Below are 12,086 nucleotides of genomic sequence, written 5' to 3'. Positions count from 1 at the left end.
TGGTTGGCTAAATCATTTAAGGCCAGGGGGCTTCTGTGTTTGTGTGGGTGTGCATAGATCTTGGACAACTTTTTGGTGTTTAGACTTCTGCAATATTTTATTTCTTTCAGGCTTGAAATATTTTATTTCTCTCAGCTTTGGCTCAATGTTCTGTGTTTTTATGTGCATGTGTATGTGTGTGCATCATCCCGAGAGGAGGAGGCATCATTTCCTGCTCCTTTTTTAAGTAATTCGACTCAGTCTTGGTGCTTTTACACTGATAAAGGCATGAATCATTAAAATATATGGACATGTTCTGGTTTGAGCTGGCTGACTCTGCACTTGGGGAGTGTGTGCGTGCAAAAATTGGGTTCAATTCACTGTCAATTCAATCAATTCAGGAAATTAATTTTTTGGAAAATTCAAATATTGAAAAACCTAAAGTTGTCACATTCAACCTCTTAACAAATAATGACTGACAGTATTCAGTGACAGTTCATTGTAACACTGGCAAATTAATTACAGTTTTTATTTACATTTTGAATTCTTTGAATTGAAAGGGCCTTGAGCTCCACGCAGGTGCGTGTGTGTGTGTGTGTGTGTGTGTGTACCTGCTGTTGCAGAGTGTTTAGCTGTTGTTGTAGTCCCTGGTTCTCTCTGTCTCTCTCCTGCTTGGAGGAGGCCAGCTGCTCCTTCTCTTGGCTCAGGTCCTGCAGCCGCTGCTCGTAGTCCCCTTCCAGCTTCTTCATCTCCACCTGCAACTCGTGGCGCGCCGTCAACTCTGCATCCAGCTAACACACGCACACACACAAACACACACAGACAACATTAGAGACAGACACACACAGAAATACAAACACAGAGTTAGTTGCATGCATGCAGAGCAAAAATTATCACACAAGTTTCTACATGTGGAGGGACGCACACACACACACACACACACACACACAGACAAAACACACATGTGCAAGTATAACTGCACACAAGCTCTGACACACATACACACACAAACATCCCCACATCTACTCAGGCATCCTGAAAAGCCTCAGGCGGTCTTTTCAATGACTTTCAAAGTTTTGTTTAGTGGTCAAACTAAGAGTTTGAGGACTTTTTTGGGCTGCCAATGATGTTGCTTGACATCAACCGTCATATAAGACGGAACTGACTTGAAGCAGTTTTCTCTGCCCGGAATTTTGTGACATTCAAGCGTTGTTCATATCAAATAAATGCTTGGGAAACCAATACAGCAGCAGTCAGGGGTGGAATTACAAATTGAAAAATTTATACATTTGTGCTGAAAATTCAGAAGGGGCAGCACCACTGTAGCAAAGTTTGGCGAGAAGTCTGCAAAGGTCAAATCATTCATAAATCATTCATTCCAAGACTGATTATTGTAAAGAGGTAGAAAATTTTGAGCACCACCCAGTGAATATTCAATCCAGAAGCTAACCTAACACCAGGGTTCTCCACGAATATGAGAGTGCACAACCGCGCGTGTGTGTGTGTGTGTGTGTGTGTGTGTGTGTGTGTGTGTGTGTGCACCACTTTAGTCTCCCTCTGGGAGCTACAGCAGTTTCCATATCTCAAAGACCTGTAGAAGTCATTTCCTGCAGTCTGGAGCTTTCAGTTTCATTGTATAATTCACACTGCAATTGAGTGTCAATTAATGAGTTAGGATGCCACACTGCACTTAAATAAGCTCACTTTTTCACTCTGCTTTTAAAGCCTTCCATCCATTTAAAAAAAAAAAAAACTTTTTAGGCCCAATTTTATAATATAATCAAGGCTTTCTCGAGGGTACTTGACAAACATAGGATGAGAGTATTTAAACAAATGAATACATGCGCACGCACACACACACACACACACACACACACAGCTGTTTAATTTGCAGACAGCAGATCCCTTCCTCTCGCTGTCAGCTTCCTGACAGCCTCATCCCTAATCCCTGCCAAAGAGACTGGCTGCAATTACCCCATCATACACAACCAGCACTATGGTGTGTGTGTGTGTGTATGTGTGGTCAACGAATATGATGCCAAGTGTGTTCATCTAGTATGTGCTTGTGTATATGTGCGTGTGTGTTCAACGGATATGATTCCACGTGTGTGTGTGAGAGTATGTGTGCGTGTGTGTGTGTGTGTGACGGAGGCTAGTTTCAGCTCTCTCTTTGCAATTATCCTGTCACTTTTATAATGGGACAGAAACACCAGGGTAGCAGCCCCCCCGCAATCAAGGCATTTACCCCCTTGTGTGAATGTGTGTGTATGTGTATGTGTGTTCATTGCTAGCCTGTAAGAGTATTTGTCTGTCGGGTGGCTGTCAGACGTGTGTGTACTCATTCTCTCCGTCTCCCCCCTTCCTCCTCCTTTCTCATTTGCCGCCGCATGTCAGCCAGAGACTAGTCGCGTAGAATCTCATTATGGTCCCACTGTGTCTGTGTGTGGTGTGTGTGTACGTGTGTGTGTGAATGTGTTAGCTTTTACAGTACATGATTTTCTCCAGTGTGCATATGAATGTGATTGCTTGTGTGCGCATCTGAACGCACGGGATGCTCTTTTCTTCTGTGTGTGTGTATGTGTGTGTGTGTGTGCATATGACTTTCTGTGCGTGCTAGCGAGTGTTTGTGTGTATTTCACCTTCTTCTCCAGCTCAGTGGCCTTGGCCTCGCTAGTTTCCACCTTGGTCTGGTCCACCATGTTGTCTGTGGACAGACAGAGGGGATGAAAAGGGGGGGGGGGGGGGGTGGAGGGAGAGAGAAAGAGAGAAGGAGGAGGGTGGGTAAGATAAGGGTTTCAGACAACGCACCTGCTCACGTCTGGCCGTGAAGACATCGCACCCTTCAGTCTGGCACATGCTGTTTGCACACACGCACGTGCGCACACACACTCAAACACACACACTAACACAGCGAGCGTCCTTCGATCCGTCTACCTTTTCTTCCCTTATCACACTCATCAAAGTCAAGATCCGTGAGACGATGGTGGAGGCATCTCATTACAATAGGATGCTATCTGTTGCATGCTGCTTCTAACCAACACTACCCTCCAAGCCGCCGACACACACACACACACCTTTGTCTGTCATAGTAGTGGAGTGTGTGTGTGTGTGTGTTTACGGAGGGCACACTAATCTCCTTATCTCCTTGCAGAATATATCTCGCACCACTTTATTTTACTACTTCATTTTCATCCCTTTGTTTTTTTCAGAGTGGGTACGGACGGAAAGAAGAAAGAAAAGCCAGACAAGAAGGAGACAAATAAGCAGAATGGACGGCGGGGTCTGGGAGTGATCCATCATGAGGGAGACAGACTGACCAATGGGAGACTTTTCCAGTGTAATTGTGGGTTCTACAGGTGGCCGGGGGCCCAAGGGCGGACTGAGCATGTGCAGTGATACAGCTGGTTGACACAGAGGTGAATGCCACAGGGTGACGGCATCAAAGACAGCTACCCATAATGCCCAAGAGGGGGATGAAACAGATAGACGAGGGAGAGAGGAGAGCTGTAAAAAGCTAAAATAAAAAATTAAGAGAATACATTGAAAGTGAAATATACAGCATATGAAGGGATGTGCTAGTGCAAGTCTTCAGTTGGCAGTGGAAAAAGAAGTTGAAACTATGCAATACACATCTAGATAAGCAAGTGAGCGAGGCAAAGTTAAAAGAGAAAGCTACGGGAAAGAGGGGAGAAGGTTTTGCTGGATGACATGAAAGAATCTCATGATAATATTGTAGCCCGCATATCATTTCAGAGTGTGCATTTGTGTATGAGTTTACACGGTTATTGGATGTGTAATGGAGGGGTGAGGGGGGGGGCTTCTTCCGTCATGGTGGAGAGGCTAAATGGGACAAGCTTCGAATAGAGAGCACTATGGGAGAGAGAAAGCGGGGGGAAAAAAACTGTGCGCAGAATTTCAGAGTTCAAAGAAAAACACTAAATAATGCATGCAGGGCAGAATTGGGCTGCTTTCCACCGATAATAACGCTGGCAGCCTTAAAGGAGGCCAGCCAGCCAGTGTGTGTGTATGTGTGTTTGTGTGTGTCAGGACGCATTTAGAAGCACTGCAATTAGAGCCTCCTGCAGTGAGCAACAGAGAGTGCCCATAAAGGAGTATTGAACTCTTGAGACTTGCCCTGAACCTCCACTCTGCTCTGGTTTAGTTTACTGTAGTCAATAGCCAGGTGTTGTCTAGTCCACATTTAGCATTGTCTAGTCCAGATACACACCCACACACACGCACACTGTTGCCATCATTTTGGTGGCATTTCTGCTTTATTGGACAGTACACAGTGAAGGGTGACAGTGAAATGTGAAAAGAGGGAATGACACGCAACAATGGTCATGATACCTTATTGATTCCCATACAGAAGTTTGTTTTTTCGCTTCCCCCCCTCTACAGTGGGGTCAGAGTGCAGGGTGATGTTTAGAACAGCACTCTGGAGCTGCTAGGGATTCAGTGTCCTCCTCAAGCACGGTGGACGCATGCCGACACGGGGGCTTTAATGAATCATGAACCCTACTGTCGTGAGTCAGACTCAAACCTATGACGTTGTGAGCGCACAGTATGGTTCTCTGGTTGTGTTGCTCATGACATTCACCACCGCTGCCTGAAAAAGTTACCACCTAACCAATCTGCCATTGTGTGTAATGTATCAAAAGTTGGCAGAGGACTAAGACGTCTCATCTGCTACACTGTACAATCTGACACTGTGATTACTAGGCTGTTGTCAAAGCCTTTATCCTTCTGACGTACATTTCTTATCAGCATTCCAACACTGACTAACTTGTAGCGCACTTCAACCTGCACTGATACACAATCCCTCTCTGGCTCCACCCTGTGGTGTTTTCTGGGCCACTGCACATGCTTGACAACTGTAGACACCGTGTGGGTGTGTTGATGACTGTGTATGTGTATGCCCCTCTGAGTGCGCTTGACCTGACCCTGACCATGACCACAGTGTATGCGAGTGGCTCTGCATTTCAATCATCCAACCTTGTTCTCTATAAGACTGCTCTCACCCCCCCACCCACTGAATGGATATAAACTGCCTTCGGACACATGGGGGATAATGAAATGTGTATATCCCTCGAGTTCAATCACTGCAGTCCAAATAAATACCACTGGAGTGGGTTGTCAAGAGATGACCACGCGCACTTATGAGAGAGACGAGAAGAGTCGCCCATTTTTATGTTCTGCTCTCACAGCTCACCTATCAAGCCCTCGATGTCCAGGCTAAGGTTGCGGCACTTGAAGTCAGGGTCAGCTCCATTCCTATGAAGCACGATCTGAGCGATGCACTCGTCCATCAGCTTGTAGTATTGAGGCCTAGGGGACGGAGGGAGTGAGGGATTTACAGGGAGAGGAATTAAGAGACAGAGAGAGAGAGAAAGGGAAGGAGGGATAGAGGGTGAGAGTGTGTGTGATAGTGGGAGAAAGGGACAGAAACAAAGACAGAAAGAGTGTCACTGGGCAACAAACATATTGCATACATAATGACAAATGACAATCAATTGATTTATGTGTGTGACTATATCAGTCTGGCTGCATCAACAAGATATCTGGTACATTATGTGAGCAGAGGATAGGACTGGAAGACAGCTGGGCAGCGTGTTTGTCCAGATAAAAGTGTGAACGCACATGCTTTGTCACTTTGTCTTTGTCTGTAACTGAGATTGGTTGTCTGTGTGAGCGTGACAGTTTGAGTTTCTTGTCACAAAGATTGATTGTGTGCGAGTATGTGAGTGAGGGAGTGTGTGTGTGTGTGTGTCCGACATCCCGTGTCTGATCAAGCCGGTTTCACACAGACACTCAATTTTGGAGGTGTCTGATTCCCTGACCCCGTGTGATGCTCCCAGAGTCACAAACTCAATACTTTATTTATTCTCTCTCTCTCTTACTCTCTGCCTTTGTCTTTCTCTCTCTAACACTTGTTCCACTCCTTCCCTTTCCTTCACTTACAGGTTTTTTTTTCCTAACCCTTAGATTTATCCGTGGAGCGAGAGAGACATCTAGTGTCGTTTTGGAAAATGGAGTCAAAAAGAAATTTATATTAGATTGAATCTTATACCCTTCATGAGCCTGATCATACAGAATTATCACCTTAGCTAAAGACAAGGAGGGGGTGTAGGCCTATATAAATCCTGGTAAAATCCTTTTAAATATACACATCACATATCTATATTTCAAACTGCTTCTATTAAACCTTTTAAGTACGTGAGTATGCATGTGCACGACTGTAAGCATGTGGCCATACACACGTGTTCTCAAATGCCTGTTTGTGTGTTTGCCCATGCACTGTGTAGAGTGGACGTGTCGCCGTAAGATTGAAACACAGCAAAACCAAGACGGAATAAAAAAAAAAAAGAGCCAAGCAGCATGTACCCTTTCATTCATTCCCACACCAACATTAACCTTCCATTTCCTCCACCTCCCCTCCCTCCGCCTCCCTCGCTCTCTGTCTATATCTACCTACCAATTTACCTCAACTCTCCATTGCTTCTTTCATTATTGTCTCGTGATCCACCCACCCTTGCCTTTCTATTTCTGCAATTACCAAGCTGCACTTTCTACCACTCTCTCCCTCGCTCACTTCCTCTGTCTCTCTGTGGACTCCATTACAGACCAGCTCTATTGTGTTCCACTGGATCACCTGGAGGGGGAGAGCAGGATAGGAGGAAGGGAAGGAGGGAAGAGAGGGAGGTAAAACACTTCAGCCAGAGCCATTAGATGTGGGAGGTGGTAAGGAGAGTAAAGGGATAGGGGGGGGGGAGGGGGTGGACAGAGAAACCAGAGCATAGGGCTATAGATTGGAGTAAGTGCAGCTAGATATGGCCATGTATAAGCCTGTTGGGATACATGGGATGTAAACCTATCATGATTCCTAGCCTCTCTTCTGACTCTATCGCCCCTCCCGTCTCCTCCATCCTAACTATTTCACCCCCCACACCCAATGTTCAACAGAAACCACAATTTCCTGCCTGTCTGACACTATTAAGACAACACTGGACCAGTGACAAGACTGACATTTCAACTGAACTGTGTGCATGCCTGCACATTTTGTGTGTGTTTTTCCTGTTTGTGATTTAAGCAAGGCTTATTTTTTCCTTTTTTGTGCCCTTGAATGAGTGTGTCAGTGGGTGTATGTGTGTGTGTGTGTGCGTGCATGTGCTTATGCAACACCACCACTCCGACTCTTGACTTGTCCCCTCTATTATTCCACCCCAGTCTTGTCTTTCACTCATTCTCTCTTCCTCCTTCTCCCTAGCTAAACCCCCCAGGGCTTTGGGAGGGACATTAGCATATTTCTGGTGATAAGGGGTGAAGGCGCTCATTTCTATTAAAATGGAATTGGACTTCTTTGCATGTATTAATTTCACAGCTTTGGAACAGTGCGCTGGAAAACAAACACAGGAAATGAAGGGGAGGGATGAGGGGAGGGAGAGGTGGATGGAGAGAAGGAGGTGAAGAAAAGAAAACGAGTTCTCCTTCCTAAGCCAATCTATCTGGGCAAACTATTTTGGTCTTGTTTGTACGACTGTGTGCGCAACGCGAAAGAAATTGCCTGTGACAATTGACACAAATATTTGCATAGGCACATGCATGTATAAGTGAGTGTGTGCGCTCATGTGTATGGGCATTGTATGTGTGAATGAGTGAGGACATGTAAGCATGTGTGTGCATACACTACCTGGCCATGTAATCATTACGGACCAGCAGCAGGTGCTGCAACAGGGACAGCAGGTGGGTTTCGGCCTTGGAGTCCTTCACCGTGTTGACTAGGATCTCAAACACCTCCCTCGCATCAGTGCAGCAACAAGTGTTAAGGCCCAATAAGAACCATGGCCAGTAGAGGTCAGACACCGTCAAACACTCCATACACTACATCGTCAATAATCACCATAAAATCATCAGTCACAAATTTGAATATTCTTATACCAATTTAGCAGTTTTTGCTCTCATACTGGGGATGGGGGAATTTAAAAGGCAAGCCACATTTCTACGTTAGTATACAGAGTAATCAAAACACTCCTTAGTCAGTTCGATCAGAACAATAATGGGAAAGAAGTCCAAGACACTGCTCTTATAATGTTGACTTTTCTGGATTAATTAGACCTGTTCTGTTACACTATCTCAGTGCTGGTCACATGTGTAAGCAGCAGATATTGCACTGGGAAAAAAATAACTCGACCATATTATGCACCCTTGAGACACCTGGTGTTGAAAGTTGTAACTGCATGCCAAAAAAACAGCAAGGAGAATTACAGTAGTTTGTCTATTCAACTTCCTCTTTAGGCAGATTTTAAAAGTACACCGATACAGTAAGGGTGACTTTCCAGTTATGCAAAAATCAGCTATCCTGAATATCACATTGAGAGTCAAAAATGTCACACTTTCTGTGACAAAGATGAAAGAGAACCTTCAAGATCCTCAATACCAGTATTGGCATAATAGACCTCCCTTTAAACGTGTATCTTGGACATTCAGGTTTTATCAGGATAGACAATAACTGTAGAAATAATACAGGTGTAAATGCACTCAAGTCAGTTCGGCTGTCCCAACCACTTCAGGAGGTGGTCAGAGACGCATTTGGTCGCACCTACTGTACCAAAGTGTAATGCAGCAACATTTCCAATCCGTATACAACAGCGTAAGCAGAAATAAACGCTCACGTAAGTAGTTTCTGTTGTTGTTGTGTACTTGGTTGGTTTGCCAGATTTTTTTGTATTTGCCCTTTTATGATAAAAAAAAGAGACTTGCAGAAGAATAACAATAAAGTCCACCTGTGGGTGGCAGCTTGCTTAACAGCACTGAAATACAGATGACTAGCTGATGCCTGTGGTATGCTAATTGGCAAAGACAAATTTTGAATTTAAAAAAGTCCATGCAGTGTTACAACCTCCCTAGAGCTCGCAAGATGATGTTTATGAAGTATTAGATTAATAATTTTGCATTTATTTGCGGGAGAAACTTGTCAGGCTGGTGATGCATATTTATATACAGCACCAGCACATCACATATGTATATGCTTTGTGAGAAAAAGAGCAATCTGATCCTACATGGATAGTTGACTCATTTTTAATGCGGGGTGCAAATGAAATGCAGATAATTAGATAATTTGGATACTATCTGACTATGAGATGCATGTCAATGCAACTGGGCAATAGAGTCAACTGCTGCTTTGAATGAATGACGGTGGAAATACCTGTTTTGCCCCCCGGAAAACACAATGAATTTAGTCAAAATAGATCATGACTGTGGCTTGAAATATTGCATCTTTATAATAATGCAATAACAATGTTTCATGTTTCTTAATGGAAGGTCAAAAAGTAGACCTGTAGAGATGAATGTTAATGCAACAATTCTTGACTTCCCCAGAGGGACTGTTTTGCCAAGTGGAAGGATATTCCATTTCGATGCGGATGTCATCGAGACGCGCTTTGAGCTCCTCGGAGTCGTCTTCAGCCTGCTCATCAAACACGCTGAGCTGCACCCTCAGCTCCTCATTCTCTATCGTCCTCACCTCCTGCAGGGGGATTGATGGGAGGGAGGTGGAGAGATGAAAAGGCAAGGGGGAGAATGGCAGGAAGAGTGTGACAATCAAACATCTTGAGTTTGGACAGTCGAGACAAAGTTTGAGTGCGGGTGTGTGTGTGCATGTGTGTATGAGTCTGTGTATGCCAATCAGCAAGAGAGAGACATCAAGAGTGAGAGAGACATCAAGAGTAAGAGAGAGAGACTGAAAAGGTAGACTGAGTGTGTGTGTGTGTGTGTGTGTGTGTGTGTGTGTTGTTGGCGAGATGTCAGTCAGTCAGGGAGAGGGAGAGAGATCAAGAGATCGAGAGAGAGCAAGAGAGAGAGAGAGAAAGAGTGAGCAAGTGAGCGAGTGAGTTTTCCTACTGTCAGCAGGTCTCTGAGTCCCAGTCTTAGCAGTTCAGAGCGGATGTGGATTCTGAAGTCCAGCTCTTCTCCCCGGCTGATCAAGGCGTTGATCAGCTGCATGCAGCCACCCTGCCAAACACACAAGCTTCACATATCAGACTAACTGGTCAGATTGTACCTAATAAATAAAGCTTTGCAGAGTACTGTAAGGCCACAAAATCTATATGCAATGTCTTTCACATTACAGATTGTATCAAGTAGACCTGTCCATGAAATGCAATCGGGTGTCAAATAGGTGCCAAACAAAAGTATCCATGGGTAATTTATATGCTTGGGAATGTATGTGTGTGTTTCTGTGTGTGTACCTTGAGAGCAATGTTGGGTTTGTTCATGCCAGAAAGTAGAGGCTGAAACCTCTCGATGTCCCGTCTCTCTGCCTCCTCTGTGATGGCCTCCAGAACACGCTCATGACTGCACAAAACACAGAGTGATGCACCTCATTTAAAATGCACATAAAACACACAACTTCTGATTCAGATGTCTGTCAGTGGCACATTTGATAGAGTTTCAAACTAAAAGGAAACGATACATTGCAGAAAGTAACTTTTCTCACAAATTGCTATATATATGGAACAATGGTCTAAATAGGTCTGAAGTAGCAGAGAAATGACACATGAGCAGAAAACACCCTGACAGCAGTATTTTCCTTTAAACAATGAACAAAATATGCAATGTATGTGTCCATATACAGTACTGTGCAAAAGTCTTAGGCACCCTAGATTTTTTATATACATTTCTTAGAAGTCTTAGATGTTTATTTGTTTTCTGCATTAGTGTGTCAGTAGACTGCTGTTTATTATAAATTTTGATATTCAGAAACTTTTCATTTCATTAGTTTTGAAAGCATCTTCGCTTTATGGATTTCTTTGACATATGCCTAAGACTTTTGCACAGTACTGTACACAGTGAAACACACAGGGATAACTTAATATCCATTCAAGTGTTACCTTACTGAGGAATGCCATAATTTCATTACTCAAACATATATTTTTTCATATGATCTACAGCAGTTTAATCTATATTTGTGAACATTAATTACTGCCTACTACTTCCAGAAATTAGAGTGATGGATTTGTTCTGCCCGCTATTGAAAGCATCCTCACATCATCCATTACAGTCTAGTATTAGCTGTGCCTCCTTCTGTTTCCAAGGACAAATGAGCAGGTCAATGGCTCTTAGCTGCATGATATCAAGGTGAAGACTGCTCACCCAGACAACCATCTGTCCCAAAAACTCTCCTCTGGGAGACAGCACCGATCGACTAACACCGAGACCACTCTGTCCCCTCAACAGCTTCATCCCTAGAGCTGTCACCTTACTTAACCCCCCCCCATATCCCACCACACCCACCCCACTACCACACATCTCCTCACCATTCAATAGACATGTCCACACACCTTACTACTATTTATGACCCTGTTATTTCTTATCCCTCAAGTGATTTTACACAAATTTTTACATAAGCCAGGGTGACTCTTTCATGCGTGGCAATCTCAATTTCAGTATAAGTTCCTCATGGTACACTGTGCAAAAGCATTACTGGTCACTCATGTCCGTGGTTACAGCTGCAACCATTCTACATGCCATGTATACGCAGACTGATATGTCTAGATTACTGTCTGGCATGTTTCACACTGTCCTGCACTGTGTGTGAGGTCCTGTTGTCCTTGTACCATGTACCATGTATGTCAGAATGTAATATGTTACTAGGATTTACAAGTTGAGGGAAAACACTCTATTAAGCCATAACATCAGGTTGCAGTTCATTGTCAATGGAGCAGCTCCAGGCTGTACATTGCACATTAGATTCTTGACTCTCTGGGTTTTTGCTTTGGGACAGAGTTGAATGTCCAAGGTTATGAGAACTGTAACTTATCAAACTAATTGGTGTTCTCCTTTCACGAATACTCACAGGTTCTCGGGATGTTCCAGGATGGAGATGGCAGAGAGCAGCTTGACGGCGTCCACCATCATGTGAGGCACCCTGGGGTTGATGGCTCTGACCAGCAGAGGAATCCCATCGTCTGACTCCAGCATGGCTTTCAGACCGTACTGCAGGGGAGAGGGAAGGAGGGAGGAAGAGAGGAAGCGGAATGAGGTTAAGGCCTTTATGGTTCCTTTTCTATAGCAGAGCTAGGAAGGGCTTCCCAAGGCCAGGGTCAGGG

The 12,086-nt window shown here is 44.3% G+C and overlaps 1 protein-coding gene across 1 annotated transcript in view; it reads right to left on the bottom strand.

The window, feature by feature from the left end:
- The window catches only part of diaph1 (diaphanous related formin 1), an 85,536-nt gene that overhangs the window by 41,183 nt on the left and 32,267 nt on the right, over positions 1-12,086 (bottom strand). The window contains exons 8-15 of the mRNA XM_078289080.1: positions 11,834-11,973; positions 10,227-10,332; positions 9,880-9,990; positions 9,387-9,505; positions 7,670-7,786; positions 5,192-5,307; positions 2,619-2,683; positions 591-770 (exon numbers count right to left, since the gene is read on the bottom strand). Coding sequence (XP_078145206.1) covers positions 591-770; positions 2,619-2,683; positions 5,192-5,307; positions 7,670-7,786; positions 9,387-9,505; positions 9,880-9,990; positions 10,227-10,332; positions 11,834-11,973 — 954 coding nt within the window. The remainder of the gene's footprint in view (positions 1-590; positions 771-2,618; positions 2,684-5,191; positions 5,308-7,669; positions 7,787-9,386; positions 9,506-9,879; positions 9,991-10,226; positions 10,333-11,833; positions 11,974-12,086) is intronic.

This window comes from Centroberyx gerrardi, chromosome 16, assembly GCF_048128805.1.
Source record: "Centroberyx gerrardi isolate f3 chromosome 16, fCenGer3.hap1.cur.20231027, whole genome shotgun sequence".
Lineage (NCBI taxonomy): Eukaryota > Metazoa > Chordata > Actinopteri > Beryciformes > Berycidae > Centroberyx > Centroberyx gerrardi.
This window is presented reverse-complemented; position numbering and strand designations above follow the sequence as displayed.